At 34.0% G+C, this 21,300-nt stretch overlaps 1 protein-coding gene across 7 annotated transcripts in view; it reads right to left on the bottom strand.

The window, feature by feature from the left end:
• The window catches only part of TDRD3 (tudor domain containing 3), a 169,892-nt gene that overhangs the window by 24,025 nt on the left and 124,567 nt on the right, over positions 1 to 21,300 (bottom strand). For 4 of the 7 annotated variants that reach the window (XM_082700282.1, XM_082700283.1, XM_082700287.1 and 1 more), the window contains 3 exons: positions 20,196 to 21,046; positions 13,998 to 14,123; positions 2,442 to 2,527 (listed from right to left, as the gene is read on the bottom strand). In XM_082700282.1, the coding sequence (XP_082556408.1) occupies positions 2,442 to 2,527; positions 13,998 to 14,123; positions 20,196 to 21,046 (1,063 nt within the window). The remainder of the gene's footprint in view (positions 1 to 2,441; positions 2,528 to 13,997; positions 14,124 to 20,195; positions 21,047 to 21,300) is intronic. The other 3 variants (XM_082700284.1, XM_082700288.1, XM_082700285.1) reach the window with 1 other exon arrangement.

The raw sequence follows: 21,300 nt of genomic DNA, 5'->3' as shown, positions 1-21,300 counted from the left end.
ACCCAGCACTGTTCTGGGTGGAGAGGTAAAGTCACATAATAAGTGCTTGAAAAAACAATGTTTGGAATAGACTGATAAATATTTGAAATGGTAACAGGAGAACCTCAAATATGAAAATTTCACTTTATACTTAATATTTCTATAATATATCAATACTAAAACAGGGACAAAGAGTTAAACAAAATAGTAACATATTCCTGAAACTATGCATGGTAGGGAAGTACAAATTAAAGAAACATTTCATATGAGAAATGTATTTTGCTCTGTATTTTAAAGCACTGAGACTAAATTCTCAGATGTGTAAGAATTTTGGAAACAGTATAATAATTAAGGGAGAATTTTGCAAGGAATTGGGAAATAGATTGTATGTATAGAGTGAAAGTAGGTGATAACACCGTATAGGTAACACTATTGGTTTAGTTGTGGGAGTATTTCATTTACTAATGATAGATAGGAACAAGTTTAAGGCTATTGGTATTTTATCACGAAAAACCATAATCATGTTGCTGTTAACCTCACTGAAAGCAAAGGAAAAATTAAAACTGAAAGGTGATGTTTTATCTTATTTTTTTCCTCTTATATTTTCAGATCCTTTTTGTAAATTTTTGGCATTTTTTTAAGACTAAAACTCCCTAATTATGATCAACTTTCTTCTTGTTATTTTTATTTTGCTTGGTTTTACTTTTTCCAATAAAAAATGTAACTCAAAATTACAGAAAGTGTATAAAATTGAAAAAAAAATGTATGTATACACACACTTAGAGTATACATACTTCTACTACACTAAACCACTTCACCTTGAGTATATTCTCATTCAAATCTATACATTGCTTTTATTCACTCATCATAAATATTTCCATTAATATTACAGCCTTCATAATGATCTTTCACCTCAGCTGTAAAACATTTCATCCAGCAGATGGAAGATCACTTATTTTACCATTCTCTTATTGTTAGGCATTTAGGCAACAATGTTGCAATGATTATCTCTTAGCAATTAGTTTATTTCCTTTGCTCTTTCCCTAAGAGATATTAACAACTGTGGGATTATTGGTTTAAAGGGTATGAACACTTTTAAGGTTTGGGAAAAAATCAGAAGGATCACATCAATTTACACTGCCATCACCCATGTATAAAAGTACTCACATCACTGCATCCTTGCCAGTATGAGAATTATCTAATTTTTTCCCATTCACTCATGCATTTAACACTGTACTTAACTGTTTCAATTTTCATTTGAATACTACTAGAGTTCAATATTTCTAATTTTTAGTTATGAAAGATGACACTGCTACTTCAGCAAGAAACCATATTGAGCATGTCAACGGTTCAAGGCCATAAAAATAAAATAAAATAAAAATGTTTAAGTTAATTTAATCATGGCATGATTAACTGTTATTGTGCTCCATGATAATTAGGCATTAATGGCAAGCAGTTCATGTAAGTGGCTATTATTACTATTATTTACACATAGCCAGATCAAGCATTCTTAGATTTAGGGAGGGCTGAACCAAGGGGGGATATAAGGGTTTTTTTAGGCCCCCATAAAGATCCCTTGATCTGGAACCAGATGTGACCCAGAAGGCAAGTTCTCTTTCTTCCTTAGCTCAACAAAGCCTCTATAAACCAAGCACTCAGTAAAGATCACAGGCACTATAAACATAGTCTGGCTGAAGGTAGACTAGAACTTACTTTATTGACAAGCAAAGACGAGGCCCAGTCAGATGTAAGTCAAAGAGCTGACCAAAGAAATGCCCATTAAATCTCTTGTCTCCTTTCTATGATTATTCCTCAAGCTAAGGATCTAGGTTTTCAGCAAGACTTCTGAAGAACTTTTAAATCCTGACTTATTTCCATTTCCTTTCCCATAGAGAAAAAGAAAGGACCAGAGGCTCAACATATTCCCATTTTCCCAATCCACCTTATTAAATTATGCAGGTGGGATCTGGGTAACAGGATTTAAAGGACTTGCCTCTGCCAAAAATCCTTCTCTCCAACACTGTCTGAATGCCCATGCATTAGATTCTTGATGTTTCTAAGCACATAATTCTGGGAAAATTAGAGAAAGTTAGGTGCGTGAAGGGTAAGAAGGGGTAACAGTAACCCACACCTCACTGTGAAATTAATTTAACTAGACTGATTTCAGGTTCTTAGAATACTTTAGTCTGAAGCATGCAGAGGACAGGAATAAGAATTCCAATATGGAGAGGATGTAGTGAGAAGCCAAACGAATTAAATCATTTTGAGGTTACTTAAAAAATAACATAGCTGAGGACAGTATACTACAGAAAAATAGGGAAGAAGGCCAAGCTTTTGATAATAGAAATGTATGTTTCCATACACCTTGGGAGTTTACAAAGCCCATTACCATTGACCACACTACTTAATCCTCAGAACAACCCTGTACTGAAACTGAGACCCAGAGATATTAAGTAACTTACCCAAAGTCACATAGGTAGTAAGTGGCAGAGCCGGGACTCGACCCAGGTCTTCTGATTCCTCCTGTGCATTTCCAGCTCCCCTGGAGCTGAAGCAGGGGCAGAAAGGGAGGTGGAAGTAATTTGCCCAAGACCAGCCTTGCCCTCTCCCCTTCTTTTAAAGGCCAAGCAGAGCAGACATTTAGCTCTTGCAGTGACCCCTTTTTATCAAATTCTCTCAGGATATAGCACACAGAAATCTGAAAATGTATCTCAGCCTTGGACCCAAGAATGGCAGTAAGTAGTAAATGATGTCAGAAGTAATTTTGGCAGTACTTTGCCACTGATGTGAAATTTACTGGAATCTCAAAGTATAGTAAATCTCATTTCAGAAAGCAAAACTTATTTTTATAAGTGAAATTATTTAAAGCAGTATGTTTAAAATTTTCTGTTTAGCAGTTTCAGTCACACCTTTCAAATTATACCATTATAAATATTATTTTGAAAAATATCTAAGAACCAAGATACCATTCTACATTTAAACTACTCTACAGCTATTTTGGTTTACCTTAATGATCAGTGATTATTTATTTTCACTAAAGCAATTAAAATCATTAGAATAGACAGAATATTCAGTCTTTTTATAGCCAATTTTAAGTATTTTCAACAAATCAATAAGAAAGTGTATCATTTTCTTGAGATGTAAGTCTTATGTTCATTTCTAAATTATATCTAAAATGTTCCTAATGTAGTCTTTTATAATTAATTTTCTATGACAAAATTTAGAGTTTTCAGTCTCCAATTTCTTGAATAGTTCCTTAATTTTTCTTAGGGAATTATATATTTTAATTTCTGATCTCAATTACTTACATTTCTAATACATTTTAAACACATTCAGTGAGAAATTTTTCTCTTCTTTGCTTATTTCCTAAGAATGCAAGGATACAATTTAAATCAACTGGGCACATTGATTTGATAACAACTTTTTACCATTTCTAGGTGTTTTTATACTCAGCTCCAGTACATCTCAGTCCCTAACAGTCTTTGCATTTATGAGAACTACTATCAGTAGGGCTAGGTGTTAAATAAGCATCAATTATAATCAGGGATTATGAAAGATCAACCAGCAATATCAGTTTATTTGTGGCCAAAGCTTTTAGAGGCTTTTTGAACTTGAAAAGATGCCCTATGCAACCAGACTTCATTTGAGGATCAGTCTTGTATGAGATGGAACATACCCAACCTAATATAATAGTTAAAAGCCACGTGAAACCTTTAAGATTAATAAAAAGGCAAATATTTTAAATAAAAACAAAAAAGGAAGAGGACAAGGAGGAGGAGTCTGGATAAGGAGGAAGAAGAAAAGAAGAGAAGGGGAACAAAAGAGAAGAGAAAAAAAATGCTTACCTAGAATAAACAAAAAATTCTGAATAAGTACTAACACTCTCAAACTCTTGATATGCCTCCCCTTTCCCCCTTGCTTTAAGACTTCAATTCCATATTTAAAAAATCTAATTGTTTTACATACTCATGGTCAAGTTCAGGAATTCCTAATAATAATAATAATAATAATAATAATAGTAATAATATTTGTATTCTCTGATCATTTTATGAGGTAAAAAAAGGTACTTTTTCCATGTTATTTTCAGCCTTATTTACATAAGGCTCTTCAAGATAAAGGATCATTATATTCTCTCAGATCATTCATTAAATAGTACTAAAAGTGGTTATCAACATTAAAAAAAAGAACACAAATCCATACATTTTAAAATTTGAACCATACAGAAACAGAATTAAATTGACTCCTAATACCTTACTTTGTATAATAAGTTCATATCTTATCCTAATATCTTACTTTGTATAATAAGTTAAGCACGACCAAAGGGCTTACCCTAATTTCTTAATCACATGATCTGGGGGGAAATGAGCATACTTCAGGCAAGATAAAAATGCCAGTAAGAGGTCATTATAAAGTTAATACTAGTTTTGGAAAGTCAGTGTTAGCTTTCCCAACTTACTTCCTTCTCATTATCCTATTCTTTTAATGTGCATAACAAAACTGTAATCAAGAACCATGCCAACAATGGTTCCCAGACTGGAACAATCTCAGTCTGATGGAGGCCTTATTAATATTTATTAGGTGGCTTCTGAAAGGAAAGAAATATATATCTTCTACTTCTCTTATATCTTTTTAATCCTTGGGTATATAGGGCAATCTGTTGTCCAAAATAGCTTTGCTACAAAAAGAATCAGAGAATATTTATTGAAAAACTATCCTATTAAACTGTTACGCTCGGATTTGATGTCTGACGAAGGACTCTTCAGTAATAAAGGTGACCACCAGAACTACATAAATCATTCAACACATAATTTCTGACCTCCTTCCACTGTTTTAGTTATCAGGCCACTTCATGTGCTCACTAAAAGCTCTAATCCCTTCAAGTTCTAAAAGACCTGGTACAGACAGTATGTATCTATCCCTTATTTATAGAGTTCCTATGCACTCCCACTAGCTATTGCCCAACCATAAATTCTGCCCTTGCTTATAATTATAAGTACCTGAAAAGGGCAGGTTTCTTAAAATAAGAATTTAAAAATAAATTAGAATTTTTGTCCCTCCAGATCACTCAGGTGAGCCCTGGAATTATATCCAAGATGATCAATTCATCTCACTTAATTGCTGGTACCAGGAAAACAAGAACAGAAGATCAAGAGCAGTAAAATATAAGAGGCTGCTTATTTTTTAGGAAGTTTTTAACAAGCTTTTAACTAATTAAAACAATATTATTGAAAAGCTTTAGGACATACCAGCATATTAGTAAAAAAAGCAATATAAATGTTGAAACAAAATAGAATTTTTAGTCTTTTAGGATTCTCCTTCACTTAAGAATGTTCACTTACCCAGTGGAATTAACCTGCTTTGACACTTTCTTTTGAAATGTCATCTTAACAAAAAAAGGGATTTCACATTTTGCCTTAGACTAGTTTATTGGAGAATAACAAATACAAAACCCAAGTAAATGGTGAAAATGAATTATTGCTGGAACATGTAAATATCATGTGGGTTATCAGATGAGAATTATAGAGAAGGACAGCAATATTATAAAGCTATAATGGTAGTCTTCACAAATGACAATTTCTAAAAGTTAATAAATAGACGTTTCCAGAATCAGAATTAAGCTAATATAAAATTAAAAGACCAGTGAGTTACGTATTTGTAACACAAGATCTTTTTTTTTTTAAAGATTTTATTTATTTATCAGAGAGAGAGAGGGGGAGAGAGAGCGAGCACAGGCAGACAGAATGGCAGGCAGAGACAGAGGGAAAAGCAGGCTCCCTGCCAAGCAAGGAGCCCGATGTGGGACTCGATCCCAGGACGCTGGGATCATGACCTGAGCCGAAGGCAGCTGCTTAACCAACTGAGCCACCCAGGCGTCCCGTAACACAAAATCTTAATTTTATTTTTATGTAATAAAATACTATTACTAATGACACGAGTATTTAGAAGGGACCTAAAATTTCAGGAATATATTCTGTCCTCTATTCAAAGAAAAGTTAAGAATCTAAAAACATATTTGAGGATAAAATTGTCTTTTATATATTTAGTCTCTATTTGTAACACAAAAATTGAATATTATGTTATTAATAAGACGTTTGGAACATCTAAAACAATATATTTAAACATAAATCTTCATCCTATTTTAAAGCTGGGAAATTTGAAACTAGAAGGAAAGTAACAAGATAGTTAAGATCTTTTCCAAAATATATCCCATAGACTTTCTGTCACAGGTTAAAAAACAAACAAACAAACAAACGAACCCCCACAGAATTCCATGAGCAAATAGGTTTGTGAAGCTATTATTTAATCTCTCTCTTAGAGATTAAAAGACATATCACTGGTATGAATGTTAAACAGTAATTTCTAAATAAAAATAATAAAAAATAAAAGCATTCAAAGCTAATTAACATAAGCTCATAGATCTAATAAGTGATTTAGCAAGGTTGCAGGATAACTACAAATCACTGAGGAAGGAAATTATAGAAGACCTAAACAAATGGAAAAAAAAAAACAAAACAAAATAAAATACATATTGTCTTAATAAGTCCCATAATAAAAAACCAAACTTAATTTTCCTTAACCCAGCATTTTCCTTTAACTAGAAAGCGAAACACACTTCAGAAAATCCTGAGCTAAGTGAACTAGACATTAAAAAATATACACAAAAAATTAGTGACTTTTGTATTCTTATCGTGGTTTAAGTTGCTTAACTAGAGCCTCTTCAATTATGTTTACTCTTTTTTTTTTTTTAAGATTTTAGCGAGAGAAGGAACACAAGCAGGGGGAGTGGGAGAGGGAGAAGCAGGTTTCCCGCTTAGCAGAGAGCCCAATGTGGGTTCCATCCCAGCACTCCGGGACCATGACCTGAGCCCTGAGGCAGATGCTTAATGACTGAGCCACTGAGGCACCTCCAATTATGTTTACTCTTAATAAACTATATGGGTTTCTTTTTAAGGCAAATAAAATGTACTCTCTGTTGTAGTACTTCCTTTCCCTTCTGAATGGGGCTCTCAGTCAATAACAGGTTGCTAAGGGAGTTATATCAAGCCAAGGTGTAAAACTGTTGCTAGTAGTTCTCAAGTTTAAAAGAATTGGAAGCTCTATAACACTTGAGTATTTCACTCAAGGAGACAGATCAACTCTACTCTTTCCTAGAGATGTGATAGTGAAGCCTATTGTTCATGATTCTAGAATAAATAGTACATGTCCAGTAAAGTTCAGAAAATTAAGCTCAGGAGGAAGGGTAGTCCACAGACATCAAAAGATACCACCTTCTTCTAAAGGTTAAAAAAAAAAAAAAAAAGCCAAGAGGATATAAGGCTGTTTTGGAAATAGAGTGAAAGCAGAGATACAACTAATAAATGAGATGGCCAAAGTTAAGAATATAGAAAAACAGTGTTAAGTAGAGACACAAGATGTCCATGTAAAATTAACAAAGAGAATCAACAACTGACAACTGACTATGGTATGCAGTCAAATATGTATCCTAAGTCCCCTTGTAGCCAGTCACCATCAGGGTTCACAATCACTGACTTCAGAGGAGATGTGCTGCGTTGGGCTCCATCTGAAAGTGAATGAAGTCTGTGGCACAATGAGTGATATTCTTTTTCTGTTTTTTTAGGTGCAGATGGAAGAGGGTCAGAAATTTACTTGAAACTACAATAGAACTGAGTGCATTTTTAAAATTCAAGAATGCCCCTTCAGATTTATAAAAATCTTTAAAATACACTGACATCAGTGTCTAGTCAAGGTACATGCCCAATGGAAAGGTGACATATTTGGAAACAGAGAAATAAAACGAAACAAAAATATTCCTCAAATTCATTTATTTTACTATTTTATTTCCTGTGCAGTGAGTATATTAGCAAGTCTTTTGCATTGTATGCAAAGGAATGGTAAAATTCAGTGCAGTTTGAAATTACAGTTTTAAAAGCCCTGGTAAGTAAAGTAAATGAAAAAACAAAAATTTACACTTGGAAGAAAGCAAGGCTTGAGCCTACTTAGAGCCTACTTAATCAAAAAAGTCAAAGGGAAAATACTTCACCTGACAATCCCAGCACCCTTCAGCTAAAGGTCTCACCCATGATGTCTCCTTATGACTACTTTGAAGGAAAAAGCAAATCATATAATACCCAGCATAAATCTAAAGCATCATGGATTCAATTCCTAATTAACCAACATCATAATTCAGGGTTCCACACTTTAGGTTGCTATTAATAAAGCTGAGACTTAGAAAAGAAAAGATTAACCTATTATCTATTGGCATGCACTTATACAAAAAGAAAATGTTGCAGATTTTTCAGTTATGCTAACTTGATTCTTAATGTTAATATTCAAATAATTTAAGGCTTGGATTGTTTTATGAATTACAATTAAAGTTAGAAACAAAATCATAGTATAACTATAGTAACTTTAAAAAGACAGACAGCACATCTTCAGTAATATCCTGACATGTTACTTCACTTTGGAAGTTATTTCACCTTTGGAAAAAGTAACATGAAATAATAATATAACCTGTACATTCATTGCTCAATAAAGAACAACTCAGATTACCCAGAAATCTTTTAAAGGTGCTTTGATATATATAGTTCCTTTGAGTAGATCACAATATATTAAGTTATCAATAGCAAAATTCAAACAGTACTTTTTGTACAGGCTCTTAAAATTATTAGCTAGAATATTATTCTCTTAGTATTCATTTAAATGGTGAAATAAAATGTCTCTATTGAATAATAGAGCAGGGTCAAAACTAGATATCAGTGTTTTCATAATAATCTGTTAGGTCTGGTTGTCACAAATGAAATATGGGCTTCAGGGGGTAGAAACCAACAGTATTAAGTGGACATATCTATGCATATGGCACACATTTATGAATGAATAATCTTTCCCTCTATGTGAGCAGCTTTCATATCTCCAGTGAAGTATTGCATATTCTACTACCTCCAGTGGGAATTGTGAAAGGTTGGGTCACTGATGAAGAAATAAAGGCTATCAAATACAACCAAACTTTATTAAATTAAAACTTGAAGATATTGCATGGAATCCCCAAATTCCATCACCTGTGATTTGAAAATTATGTTCTTAAATGGGGCTAAGCTAGCTGTACAGTTTCATTCTGATTAATTCTGTTTACACCACAACAAAACAAAACAGAACACAATGAGTTCTGCCCATATGACAATGTTTGAAGGGAAAGTTTCCCGAGATAGGTCTGGTGGAAAAACATGTATTTCAGTGTTTCAGTGACCTTAATCAACTTGTGCTTTTAGTGCAGAAATTTAAATATGGTAAATTATACCCACTAATTTATTTAAGAATTATTAGCAAGAGTGAAAAACTTCTGGACTACGATCAAATATGTGCTTGTACTTTTTATTGGATACTAATTAGCAGAACCTCACTGTTACATAATTCTAATTTTCCTTTGAAGTTAATGATTTCTATAACAATTGTCCTCTTTTTAATATCTATTATGATCTTTTGATATCAAATACAAACTAGCTATAGCCTAACTTTATCACTACATCATTAAAATTACTAACATGACCTTGTTCTAATACATTTAGGATCTATTTTAACTCATTAATTTATGTATCATAACTCTCAATCTCCTTCCTCATTAAATAGGTTAGGGCTTTTTTGATTATATATTTCTTTTTAATATTTTTATTAGTGATAGAATAATTTATAGTTTTTTATGAACATCATTTGAATTTAAAAAGGTAACTTTCAAATGTGCTCCAAGGATGTCATTATAAAATATTTGTACAAAGTTACTTCAAAAGTAAAACCTGAGATAGCTTCTTTTGTAAAGTATACTAAAACTGAAATATATATCATAATTCTTAAAAAAAACAGAACCCAAACCCTCCTAAAAACAAATTTTACTTTTTAAATAGATAAGAACTTTTAAAATAGAAAAAAATCATTGTCATACTTTTTTCTTCCACATTAATTTTATATTTAAACTAAGGTGGAATAAAGACCTAAACATTATTTAAATTACAACTTCAGTAAACAAGATTTTTTCCACTTGTATTTTATCTTAAAGCTTCAAGAAGAAATAAAAAAGACCCTCATAAGATATTTGTTTCACGTAACTGGAATTATAACTTTCTTCTAACTTTGTGCGGTGCACATGGATTTTTGTGTGTTTTGTGCACTAACATATCCATCACCTAGAGTAACGCAGCACCTAATAGATGTACAATGAATATTTGTTGAACAGATGAAAACAGAAAAACATTTAAAATAGGATGATCATCTAAAAGGCAATAACAATCCATCTGTCTAAAATTACTGCCTAAGATGGTGTTAAGGCCTTAAGAACTAAGCATTATCTACATAATCACAATTATTTTTGTTGAAACAATAGCTGAACCAGATCTTTTCCTGATATTAAGAAGTACTATGAATTTATAAAAAAAAAGTTTGGAAGCCAGCCAAGTTCAAAAACATTTCTTGGGATATAAAAGCCTCCACAGAACCCAGGTCATAAAAATACTTGGAAAATCAAGACCTGACAAGTGTCTCTCCAGGGTTAGGAAAGCAATTCAGAAGCAACTACACTCTAAAAACACAAAAGGTTTGTCTCAGCAGCAGCGCCAGGGTATTTTACAGTAATTCCAAATTGCCTGTGGCATCTTTTTACTGGTTTCCCGGTATAGGCTTTAGAGTTAAAAGGAACCAATTTGGAAAGGGCCTGCAGGAAACACAAATAACAATTTGCTCTGCTCCCTAATGTTTTCTCATACAGTCATCAGAAATAGAAAATAATGCACTTTTTTTCCTATATAATTTTACAAATAATATGAAACTCACTAATGCTTCATCTACTTTGGAAAAATAAGGAAAATCGTATAATGTTTAAAGAACATTGGGGGAAAAAAGTGAGAGCATTCATCCAGTTAAGAAAAGTCATAAACCCCACACTATGTGGGATATTTAGAGAGCTCATTATAATAAAGACACTAAATTTAAAAGGTAATATTTAATGACAGCTAAAAGAACCAGGTGAAATCTAGCTAGAACACAAAAAAATCAAGGATGACTTACCAAAAAGTTTACTGAATCATTTTGGAGGAAATAAAATATTTAATCATAATCAGAGCATACATTTTCACCATCTAAAATATCATCATTGATTATGTTCTGGAAATAAAAAGATGTATCCAAATGGAAAGGGAAAATAAGTATTTAGTCTACAGAGCAAAGGTAAATAACTCCTAAACTTTTTAAGAAAAATATTAACTCTTGGATTTAAAGTATTAAATTGATTTTCATTTTAATTTTCCATACGAGAGACTATGAATTTAGTCTCTGAGTCTCTTTAGATTTCATGCTTTTTATTTAATGATTTACCCTTATGCTTTAAGAGACAATACAGGCAACTGATTTCTATAAAAGCTTTTGGTTTATATTCAAGTTTTTGGGTTGTTTTTCCAGCAAACTATTAGAAAACTCTTTAATGAATGATCATTGCTACATTTAGGAAAATGAGGTTCTTCCAAAATCTTACACCAATAACAAACAAATTCTTTAATAAAAGATACAATATAATACCACAATTAAAAATAGTGCAAGAGTTAAAAATTAAAAATTACACAATCCATGAGTGAACAACTGTGTTAAGGCTTCTAAAAACTTCACTGTACCTTTGCAGCCCTTTAATTTTTCTAGTAGGACTTGTCAATTAGCATTTTCTTCTTATTGATTTAGTGAATATTTGCTTTTGATTAACTTAAAACTTGTCACAAAGAATAAGTGCTCATAGACCCCAACATTAATACTCTCAGAGGCCAGGAGAACACAACGCTAACTCTACGTTAAATGTATTGACAACTGCATGCGCTCTGGTTCTTCAGGGGCTTTTTATGGAAAAATGCACATACGTATTTTTTTTTTGAAATGGAGATGAATGAAGATGATGGTGACATCATCTGCATATCAAGGAGATGCTTCTACAAACTAAGTCAGATATTGTAGCAGATAAAGAAGAATGATCTTGTTCCCCAAAACAATGTTTATGATGCAAAAATATCTGCTATATTAATTTACACAAAATCATAAAATATCAACAATCACAGGAGAGAAAAATACCAAAATCTTCAAAAGATTTAGTGATTCTATCCTGCTTCTTTCTGTAAAATACTTCAAGCATTTTACAAGATTTTTAAGCTGACTGCAAAAAAGTAAATTGGTAAAAAAATGGAAAAAAGCATAGATGAATATTCACAAATGGGTAGAAAGAATGTGAAAGTATTGCTTTGGTTCCTAATCGCTACATGGGCTGTGACATCTAATAAAGTTATTGTCCAGCTAAATTTACATGGACTTAAAATCAATGATAAAGCAATGAAGACTATCAAGGCGGGGAAAGGCAAAGCCACTGACTGTAGAAAGAAAATTATCACTCAGTACCAAACACCTTTGAATGGAAGAGCTACAGTGAGGAACGACAAATGTGCTCAGCAGTTATGGCCACCCTAAAACAGAGAAAGGAAGTAGAAAAGAGGTAAAGTAAGGAAGCAAAATATTTCTCTAGGGAGAAAAGAATAAAATCAATCTCTTATCAAATCCTTTAAAAAATTAAGAAAAAAAAAAAACGAAAGGTAAAAACTCTATTTTGACCCTTTGACTGTAATAGTTAAACACATTTGAAAGCACATTATGAACACCAAACCCGGACTCATCTTCTAGAAATACAGACTTAATAAATAATTATTTTTACCATCAAAATGAGATTAAGAGGTATTAATGGAAAAAAAGAGAAAGAAAATAGCCAGTCATATGAGAATCAGAGGGGCAAAGATATGGTTACGTCAAGTTTCCCCAAGAAAGAAAAGAAAGACATAAATTAAGTACTGATGGTATTTTTCAGTCTTTTTTAGAGAAAAAGTGTCTAAACTTTAGACAATGAGAGTGAGGAGAAAGATCTCTTAATTAAATATATGAAACATTAGTAATATATTATAAAATATGAAATAATAAATTATCTAGAAAATTATAGTTTTTCTAGAATAAAAAGGTAAAGAATAAAGTTCCATGGCCCAAAGCATAATTACTGGTACTAGGCTTTTTGCTGTTGTTTTATTTCTTTTGAGGAGAAGGGATGGGGTATGGGTAGGTGACACTGAGGTGGTGACAGAAAAATGTAAGAAGACCAAAACTAAACTAAAGTCAGCAAATGAGGAGACACTACATATTTCAATGATAGGCTAATGTCTGAATAATACAATTTCATAGTATATATTGATATTTTAGAGAAACAGAAACAAATTAGACTTCTAATGATAAGTTTATTAATAGCTACTTATAAATTAGAGAAGGGAAATTTAAAAAAAACTGTATGAAACTAATATTAATATGCCTTACCCTCCTGATTTTCTTGAAATGTAACTGAGATTCTATCTATACAAAGTCACATAAGTCCTTATATGAAATAGACTCCCATGAGGCCAATAGTTCTAAATTACATCATCAAAATTATCACAGAACTTTGATATACATTGGGCAACAAAATCAAATAATTATTAAACAGATACTATCGTCAATCTGTACATACATATATGTAAATATATATGTAGTACACACAGCATGACTTTATGTATAATTTAAAGTGTTTTTCTTAATTTGATATGTAACTAAAAAAAATAAAGAATATACACGTATCCAACAGGGATTTAAATCTGACAACTGCTGCACATAATTTAGTCAAATTTTAAGGAACAAGCTAGGAAGGAACAAAATATGCACAAAGACTTGCAAACGTAAAAAAGGGCACCTATGTCCAAAGCATAATATAACAAAGCATTACACAAGAAAAGTTAATTCCAACGCATTCACTTTTATTGTAGTTCAATGCAACCAATTAGAATTTTATTTTAGGAGTAGCCAGTTTCAAGCAAATTCAAAATATTTTTTTCCACTGGCAAATTTTTTTATTGCTATGACTAATCTTTTAGAGCTACGCATTTTCTTCAAAATAGCTTATGCCTCCGTACAGAATTTGGATCACGTACCCATGCCTCTGTCTGAATGGGCCTGACGTTGCTTAGTAGCACCTCTTCATAGTTTCCATAATCAATGAATTTAACAACTGCTGTCATACCTGAAGAATGGAGAGCTTCGACTTCTGCTCTATAAAACTGAGGAGACAAAAACCAGTTTTAAATATGACAATCGATATTGTCTACAAAGGGCAATATTTGATGGAAATGTAAATACTCAAAGTGTTACAATACAATGTGCATTTTTTAAAAGTTCATTTTTTAAGATTAATTTTTAGTGAAATACATTTATATTGTGAAATGATTACCATAGTAAGTTTAGTTAAGTCCATCACCACACACAGTTACAAAGCTTTTTTTCTTGAAAACTTTTAGGATCTACTCTCTAAGCAACTTTCAAATACATAATACTTGAAAGAAAATTTTTAAGGGAATAATGTTTTTTTTTTTAAAGATTTTATTTATTTATTTGACAGAGAGAGATCACAAGTAGGCCAGGCAGAGAGAGAGAGGAGGAAGCAGGCTCCCTGCTGAGCAGAGCCTGATGCGGGACTCGATCCCAGGACCCTGAGATGATGACCTGAGCCGAAGGCAGCGGCTTAACCCACTGAGCCACCCAGGCGCCCCAAGGGAATAATATTTTTAAGAAAGAAAACTTACCTTTAGATAATCATAAGCTGTCTAAAAAAAGGAGAGAAATTCTCTCAGCCATAGGAGTTCTGACATTAGTAAGATTTCAGGACAGAAGGAAGAGGGTCAGTAGAGAATATTCACATGTTAATGGGTATAAAAAGAACTAGTGTTATGTTTTGTTGTTAGCCAGTGAAGCCCTTTTACAATATTAGTCAGACAATTCTTAGTCCTGATCAGAAAATAGAACTATGGAGCAATTTATGTAACAAACAGAAATATACTACAAAAATAAATCTCTAAAAAAAAGCCTTACTGCCACAGTCGCTGCAGGCAGCTGGGGTGAAGTAGGGATATCAGATAAGGAGTAATCACATTACTTAGATCCAGGATTTACAGGATTGGACACACCGCAAGACTAGACTACTTTATTTTATCAGTTTACCTAATGTAATTTGGCTCTGGGAACTAATTCACATTAACAAACTCACAAGGAGCTGATTTACATTACAATAACAATCAAATTTTTTTCTGTTAAGGTAACTAGAAGTAGGTCAATTAACTAATTGAAGTACTGCTCTACTACAGGTCAACCCACTCAGGACCCAAATTATAGGTCTGAATGTTCCTTAGTGAAGAGGAAATGAAAACAAAAAACTATTTACTTTTAAGGACTATTTCTTTCAAACGATGGCAGTTGGATGCCCTTATTATAACACTACCTACTCTAACAGGATCTCTTCATAAGCTCACCAAAATAGAAAATGTTAAAGACAACACAAATGCTTATTGTCTACATCCTTCTAAAATACATTATCCTGACTATACCAGGGAAAAAAATACCTGTTTTTACTGATTAACATCACAAAGGTTATTAAGTTAATCTATAGTGTTTCTTTGCTAGGTCTGGATGCTGGCAAGTTTAGAGACACCATGCAGGAATTTTTCTTTTCTTTCTTTCTTTCTCCCCACCACCTCCTTCCTTCCTTTTTTCCTTCCTTTTCTTTTCCCTTCCCTCCTCCTTTCCCCTCCTCTTTCCTCCTTCACTCCCTACCCCTCCTGTCCCCTTTCCTCTCCTTTGGAATTTTTCTTATATTAGAGTTCTTGATATATGCTCACATCTATCTATCTCTCCTTTATTTCTTAACCTCACACTTCTGTGATCTGTGAATTGCTGTATTTCTGGACCTATGCTTCAATTGTTAGTTCTGGTAAGTTCAACAAACAAGGGTTATATCCGAGGAAAACAAGATTTACAAGCTTAAAGTCTAATAAAAACAACCTGTGGAAAAAATGCCTTCTATATAACACGGACTGCACTCTACTAATGGTGCAGTAATACTGCACTTAATAAGGCTGAGGCATTTGGGAAGAACTTGCTGGAGCAGATGACAATGGCTATAGTCTTCAAGGATGAAGAAGGTTTAGCTAAGTAAAAAAATTGAGGAGGGAGTTCCACAGAAAGTTAATGAGATATAAAATATGGAGATGAGTGCAGGAAACTGGAAAGCTTAGAGTAATTATGGCATGATGTGAGAAGGGCCAACCAATAGGAAATCAGATGGACATGAAGATAAGGGCCAGCAGATGGGATCTGGATGCATGCTATAGGCTAGATTTGTTCCACAGGCGACAGATTCTAACTAGAAAGAATGACATGGTATAAGACCAGGATCAGTGATAGTAGTTTCAATGACAAATTGAAGAAGAATAAGGTTTAAGACAAGAAAACCATTTTGGAGGTTGGTACAGTATTCCAGTTGAGGTCAGAAAAACTGAACTAACTACGACAGTGGAGAGAGAAGGAGAATTGTCCCAAATTCTCAAATCCTTCTATGGAAATAAAGGTTGAGAGAAGGCAAGATACTATGAGAAACTTTTTAAATGATAGATTATGCTAATTAGTTGATTATCCTCAATATCGCACTACAATGCAATTAAGACTACAGTTTCTTAACAACAGTTATAACTCATGTCTTTCTTAAATCTTTGTCTTGGTTGGTCTCTGGTTAGAAAATTGGAAAACTGATTATTCTTGACAAAACATTTAAAAGCTATCTTTTAAATTAGGTGTTTTCAGAAGACAAGTAATCCCATCTCTTTCAGAGGGTGAATATTATTTGTTTAACGGTGTAATTTTAGAAAGCCCACAGTCGCTCACTCTAAAATAAAAGTACACATCCAATTAAAACTAAAATAGTCACCCTAGATCATCCAATTATTCTAAGAATACTCTAAAAGATCAAAACATTTTGGGAACTGTTAGGTATTCTCTTTCACAAACTAAATGCCATTATATTAAATATATTTAGAAAAGCAACAGATGAATTCAGTATTATTTGATTTTTTGAGATAACTAGTTAAAAATAAAGCTTTATTAATAATTTCATCATGTATTTGAAGAAATTAGGGTAAGAGCACAGACAGAACTATCTGATATGTCCCAAGTACCTGACACTTGGCAGCTACTCAATTACAGTTTACTCAACATTTGTTGAAGAACTTATCTGTTGAGTCTAATATCTGAATATATTTAGGTCTGTTATTATTCTCTATTGCTTACTTCTTATTCATTTTCTCTCTCTGTATTTTTAACGACATCTCCTAATTTTTTATAGGATACCACACACTACATATGAAATACAGAAGAGGTTCTAGAAAATGTTATTTTTCACAAAAAGAATATTATATTTTCTTTTGGCAGCAGACAGAGTACAAATAGATATCCTTGAGCCTGTAAATCGCTGGTTTTAGGCTTTGAAATGGCTTGTTTGTATTAGTTTTGCATTTATTACTAGGACATGATCTTTGTGCGATTTCAATAGAAACCATGAGTCATATACTAACCCTTTCAAAAGTTACTGAACTTGAAACTCCATTTGCTTCCTCTGCTCACTCTGCACATCAAGATCACCAATAATCTTACATTGTCCATTACAAAAAAAAACCTGTCCATTCTCAGCATAATCAAACTTTCACAGAAGCAACTGACACAAGTACCCATTCCCTCTTAGACAGATACCTTTAGCTCTATCAACCAATGCTGATTTCCAACTACTTTACCTTTACCAAGAGGGAGAAACAGCTAAACATAAATAGTCTCCCACTATCTAAATCAAATAGTTGCTGCATGTTGGAAAGCGAGTAGCCTGAGTTGTAAGAGTAAGAGTCTGGGTGGTGAAGATCACCTGTACTTGCTTTCCAAGCCTTCCTAACAGCAAGGGAAGAGCCAGTGAAATAGTTCCAACCAATGAGACTGTCTGATGGTACTTCTGGAATGGCTTCTGCTTTTCTTGAAGAAGAAGGGAGAAGAGAAGGAGGAGAAGGAGAAGCAGGAGGAGAAGGCGGTGGTGGCGGCAGCGACGACACGCTAGTGCTGTCTCCTCCTCTTTCTAGCTTTGAATAAAAACTCAACAGTAGAGATGCTGCTTCTAGACAGATGCAATCCCACATTCATACAAAAACCTTACATGACTATGCCATCTAGTTATACCACCCTGTACCCTTCTCTTTGCTATCACCGGGAAACACCTAACACCCTGCTTATGCTTCATCATTCACTGAACACAAGAGGCCCTAGTTCCTGATCTCCGGTCCAACTGCATCCTTTTTTTTTTTTTTTTTTTTTTAAGATTTTATTTATTTATTTGACAGAGAGAAATCACAAGTAGTCGGAGAGGCAGGCAGAGAGAGAGAGGGAAGCAGGCTCCCTGCCGAGCAGAGAGCCCGATGCGGGACTCGATCCCAGGACCCTGAGATCATGACCCGAGCCGAAGGCAGCGGCTTAACCCACTGAGCCACCCAGGCGCCCCCAACTGCATCCTTTTAAAAGATCTAACCACATTCCCTAGGCTGAATGTCAGTTCCCTGAAAACTACAGTTAACTGCATCCACTACTCCTTTTAGCCAAAAACAAATACTCATGGGCACAGCCTTACCTTCTCAACTGAAACTACTCTACCTATGAAATATTTATTTCAAATATTTTTTCTTTAACTTAATCCTCACATCCACCCAGCTCTCTCACACTATAACTCCTCTTTTTTGTTTTTTACTATGATCTTGTTGATATGTCCAGTTCCCTACCAATCTCCTTTTTTTCCAATATAAGTGCCTCCTTCAGAATTAACTAATTACAGGGTGTACAAGTAATTATGAAATCCCTTCATCATGGGAGAAGCAGGGCTGCTGAGGACAACTAGACAGAGCCCTGCCTTCAAGAAACTGAAAATTATGGTAAGAGCAAGAGCTTATCAATCCTAAAACCAAAACTAAAAATATTTACATACTATGGTAAATTTTAGAACGTGAACAAGGCACTGATTGAGAAAGACAACAGTGATGGAAGGAGGAAGGGGCAGGGGGAAGAAGGCTTCTCCAGGAATTGATCTTGGTGCCAAGCCTCAAGAACGAGAAAAATAGTTGGTAGAAGAGCATGTTGGGCAGAAGGGAAAACACATGCAAAGGTCCTTCTCTCTGAGCGTCTTTCCTCTTTCCCCTCCTGTTCCCTATTAGTATTATCCCTCTCTTCCAGACTCTTATCTAATCCACTGTATTCCTTCTGGACTTGTATCTGTCTTTCCCTTCGCTTTCTCCATGATTACTTGCTTTTTACTGTAGCCAGCATATAACATAGAACTAAAGAATGTTTAAATTATTGGCTTAAGGGGCGCCTGGGTGGCTCAGTGGGTTAAGCCTCTGCCTTCAGCTCAGGTCATGATCTCAGGGTCCTGGGATCGAGTCCCACATCGGGCTCTCTGCACAGCAGGGAGCCTGCTTCCCTTTCTCTCTGACTGCCTCTCTGCCTACTTATGATCCCTGTCTGTTGAATAAATAAAGAAAAATCTTTAAAAAAACACACAAATTATTGGCTTAATAATTATCATTAATGTTAGCTAAATAATTAACCTTCCCGTTATTTTTTTAAGTAGGCGAATTGCGTATTTTCTTCAATTTAAAAACAAAATCTGCAGAATTTAACTCTGTGTCACTCAACTCATTTTCTTCCTTGTGAATCAGTATAACTTTATTAGAAAGAAAAGTAAACATTGATAGTTCAGTTGATGATAAATGAAGTAACTGATCAACTTCACTTAATTACTTTTTTTTTTTAAAGATTTCACTTATCTATTTGACAGAGAGAGAGATCACAAGTAGGCAGTAGGCAGAGAGGCAGGCAGAGAGAGAGAGGAGGAAGCAGGCTTCCCGCTGAGCGGAGAGCCCGATGCGGGGCTTAATCCCAGGACCCTGGGATCATGACCTGAGCCGAAGGCAGAGGCTCAACCCACTGAGCCACCCAGGCACCCCCACTTAATTACTTTTAAATACTGTTCTGATATATGATCTAAAATCAAACCTTACCTAACCAAATTTTGAGACCGAGTCTCCCTAACCATCCATAAAAATATTAAATATTTTATTTTTCCTTTTATAAATTACATATCTATAAATCTGTTCAAAGACTTTAAACAGTTATAGCCATAGAACAAAACTCACAGTCCCAAAGCATGGCCATCTATACTCTCACTGCAATGTGACATTTAGTAATACCAGTATATGATAACTTTAGTGCATACATACCTTGTTGTCTTCCCAGTAAAGTGCAAAACATTCGTCTCCAGGTTTCCACAATTTTGCGTACTCCATAGGAATAGATGATTCCAGTACTTTTTCTGGTTTAATAGGCCCAGATCTTCTTTTGGGCCCACTACTGTAAAACACTTTATCATCATAGGGCGTAGCTGTGATGGGTCCTGTTGGCTTAATAGGTCCTACTCGCCGGCCCTTCAGTGGCATGTCTGTCTCTCCATTTGGAACACCAGTGAAACTATTAGTTCGGACAGGATTCTGGAAATCAGTATTTACATTAAAATGTTTTTCAATTTTTACACCACTGAAAGTTTCATTAGTTATTGTTCGTGGTTTCCTGTCATAAAAATGATCAGGATTTGCTGTTTGGTTTTCTCTTTTCCCACGTTTTTGATTATTATAATCAGTGGATTCTTGAGGAAGTGGATTTTCTTTTGCCTCTGCATAGGACGGGCCTTTTCCTGATCTGCTTTGCATAGAGTTATCCCTTTTTTTGAAAGCACCATCACTGTGCTGAGAACTTATAGGGTATGTAGTATCTTTAGTTCTGTCATATCTAGAATAGGGTCTATCACACTTGATTCTCTCTTCAGCCCATACTTCAGATCCTGAAGAAGTACTTGGTCTTTCATAACCTCTGTTTCTAGGTAATCCACTGCCTTCTAAAACTGACTTTGAATTTTGGGTGTCTCTTTGAAAACGAGGAGGTTTCTCATTTCTTGGCTGTCTGGTATCATTTCGCGGAAGATACCTTGGTTGATTATTATCTTTTACTCCATTTTGCTCAGTATTTGACAATCTGTGCTGTCCCTGATGAAGCTGCTGCAGCTGTGATTTAGGTTCTGAAAAATAAAAGTTTATTACATATGTATTAAATGAAGGCTCTGCATTAGAACCGGATTATTTAAAAATATCTAACAATTGTTATGTTAATATGAATTATCAAGCTACTTATTCTACCACCTTCCACTACCTCCCCACCTCATTACCTTAATCCCTCTCTGCTTCCTTCAAGTTCTGTATTCCTAATGTATTTCTGATTTACAGTTTTCACTAATGTGGCTGGCTAGCCACATCAGTGAAGTAAGACAATGAT

The sequence above is a fragment of the Mustela nivalis genome (genome assembly GCF_964662115.1).
Source record: "Mustela nivalis genome assembly, chromosome: 15".
Classification (NCBI taxonomy): Eukaryota; Metazoa; Chordata; class Mammalia; order Carnivora; family Mustelidae; genus Mustela; species Mustela nivalis.
The sequence above is the reverse complement of the archived record's forward strand: the minus strand, read 5'-3'. Positions and strand labels throughout refer to the sequence as shown.